The following is a 1,959-nucleotide window of genomic DNA, read 5'->3' as shown; positions in this document are numbered from 1 at the left end:
TCTTATTCTCAATATTTATGGGTGCTAACCATGCCNTAATACAGGTTGGCAATCTTCACTCATTCACCCATCTCCCTGCTGTGTACTTATGTCTTTGCGTCTATTATGGCGCAGGACAGAGCACTTTACAGTTCAATATGCCAGAGCATTCATCCCTTCCTGCCTGGGTGTTATTGGCATGTGGCAAAGCACACATTACCTCGGACATGCACCTGGACCTGCTACCAACACACATGTGCTTCAGGCATATGGAACAACAAACTAGGTGGATAGAGCACATCCAATAATCAAGGCAATGCTGAGAAGCCAGCGGCCCACCGTACAATGCTACAAAACATGCATGTTTTTGTGCACCAGTCGAGGATAAACTCGAGTCTAGTCTGCGGCAAAGGACCCATATATGCAACCACGACACCACTGGTGCTCCCTCAGACAAACCTATTACGGGCACCAGAGAGGCATACCCATATACCTAGGTATATAGAACACGTGATTCTGTGCACATTGTATGTCTGCATGTGTGTAACTCTTGATATAATTGTGTGCAGTGGTGTTCACTCGAGCAGTTCCCGTGTCTTACAGAGCACCAGTGGTATAGTGGTAGCATAGGTCCTTGCCACGGACCAGACCCGAGTTCGATTCTCGGCTGGTGCAGCAGTGACTTGCATGTTTTGAAGCATTCTACGGTGAACCACAGGCATCTCACTGCCTTCATTAGTGCATGCACGCCCCCATGCATGTGCGCGATCCTCCATACCTACTTCGAATTTGTTGTCCCACATGCCCGAAGCGCGTGTGTGCTGGTTGCAGGTCCAAGTGTATGTCCTGGGTATTAGGTGCATTGTTGCATGCCAATAACACCCAGGCAGGAAGGAATGAATGCTATGGTGTAGTGAACTTTAAAGTGCTCTGTCCTGTGCAAATAGATGCAAAGGCACACGCACACAGCAGGGAGACAAGCAAACAAGTGAGGGACTGCAAATAAAGTGCAATACAGCATGTGTGTATGCATGTATATGTGTACATATGTCATCCATCGTCATGCGTGTACACGGCTGGCCACAAACAGGATTACATATGCCAGGTTTTCTTATTAGTGCACTCTGTGAGTGCAGTAGTGCAAGTACAGCTCTCCATCCATCATAACCGACCTTAGCTTGCATTCAAAGGTGCTAGCACCAAATCCATAGCTCCATGATTAAGAGATTTGTAGGGAGCACCATACACTCGTTGGATTAGAATACATGTATCCAGCAGACACACACACACGCACACACACACATAAACACATAAACACATGTGTCTAGGTGCATGTACATGCACAAACATTTGGACATGCACATACCATGTGTATGCGTATGTCGCCGACCTATTGCAGCGGCTTGCAATTGTTTTCTCGAGGAGGTCTTGGACATCACAGACTGGGTACATCACACGCAGGCGCATTGAGCCCAGGGGAGCAGGAGATCCTCTAGAGGATCTCAAGATCCATGCTGAGCACCACCGTAATGGCTTCTGACCATCCATGGGCCCCCTTGGCTCCCAGAGGTGGTCCCCATCCTTGTGCTCACTTTTATGTATATGTTACATTCTGGACAACATTGAAGTCCAAGGGGGGGAGTTGTAAAAGTTTATCATTGTGATAGAGGATTGGTGGTTGTGATGTCGCAGGCTCAATTCCCACTCAGCACATTATTATGACACTTCAAATCCATGGGATGAACCTTGCTGTCATTGAATCCAAGCCAAAACAGAGTACAACTTGTACAGTACAAGACATGTGCCAGAGCATATCTGAAGTGGGCTCCAGGAAAGAAGGGATGGTAGACAACGCCAAAATCACATGCTCAAAGTCGGTTTCAGAACAGACAGGCAATACATATAGGGATTCAAAAACTCTACACATCTCTAGATAGGGGCTGCATACACATATATAACATAACACAATTCTGAAGATAA

At 46.8% G+C, this 1,959-nt stretch overlaps 1 protein-coding gene across 1 annotated transcript in view; it reads left to right on the top strand.

Moving 5' to 3' along the window:
• Positions 1-858, top strand: part of VOLCADRAFT_100617 (uncharacterized protein) — a gene marked incomplete at both ends in the record, with an annotated part of 3,860 nt that extends 3,002 nt beyond the window's left edge. Inside the window, one exon of the mRNA XM_002959178.1 lies at positions 811-858. Within this exon, the coding sequence (XP_002959224.1) occupies positions 811-858 (48 nt within the window). The remainder of the gene's footprint in view (positions 1-810) is intronic.
• Positions 859-1,959: the final 1,101 nt, after the last annotated feature.

The sequence above is a fragment of the Volvox carteri genome, assembly GCF_000143455.1.
Source record: "Volvox carteri f. nagariensis unplaced genomic scaffold VOLCAscaffold_131, whole genome shotgun sequence".
Classification (NCBI taxonomy): Eukaryota; Viridiplantae; Chlorophyta; class Chlorophyceae; order Chlamydomonadales; family Volvocaceae; genus Volvox; species Volvox carteri.
The sequence above is the reverse complement of the archived record's forward strand: the minus strand, read 5'-3'. Positions and strand labels throughout refer to the sequence as shown.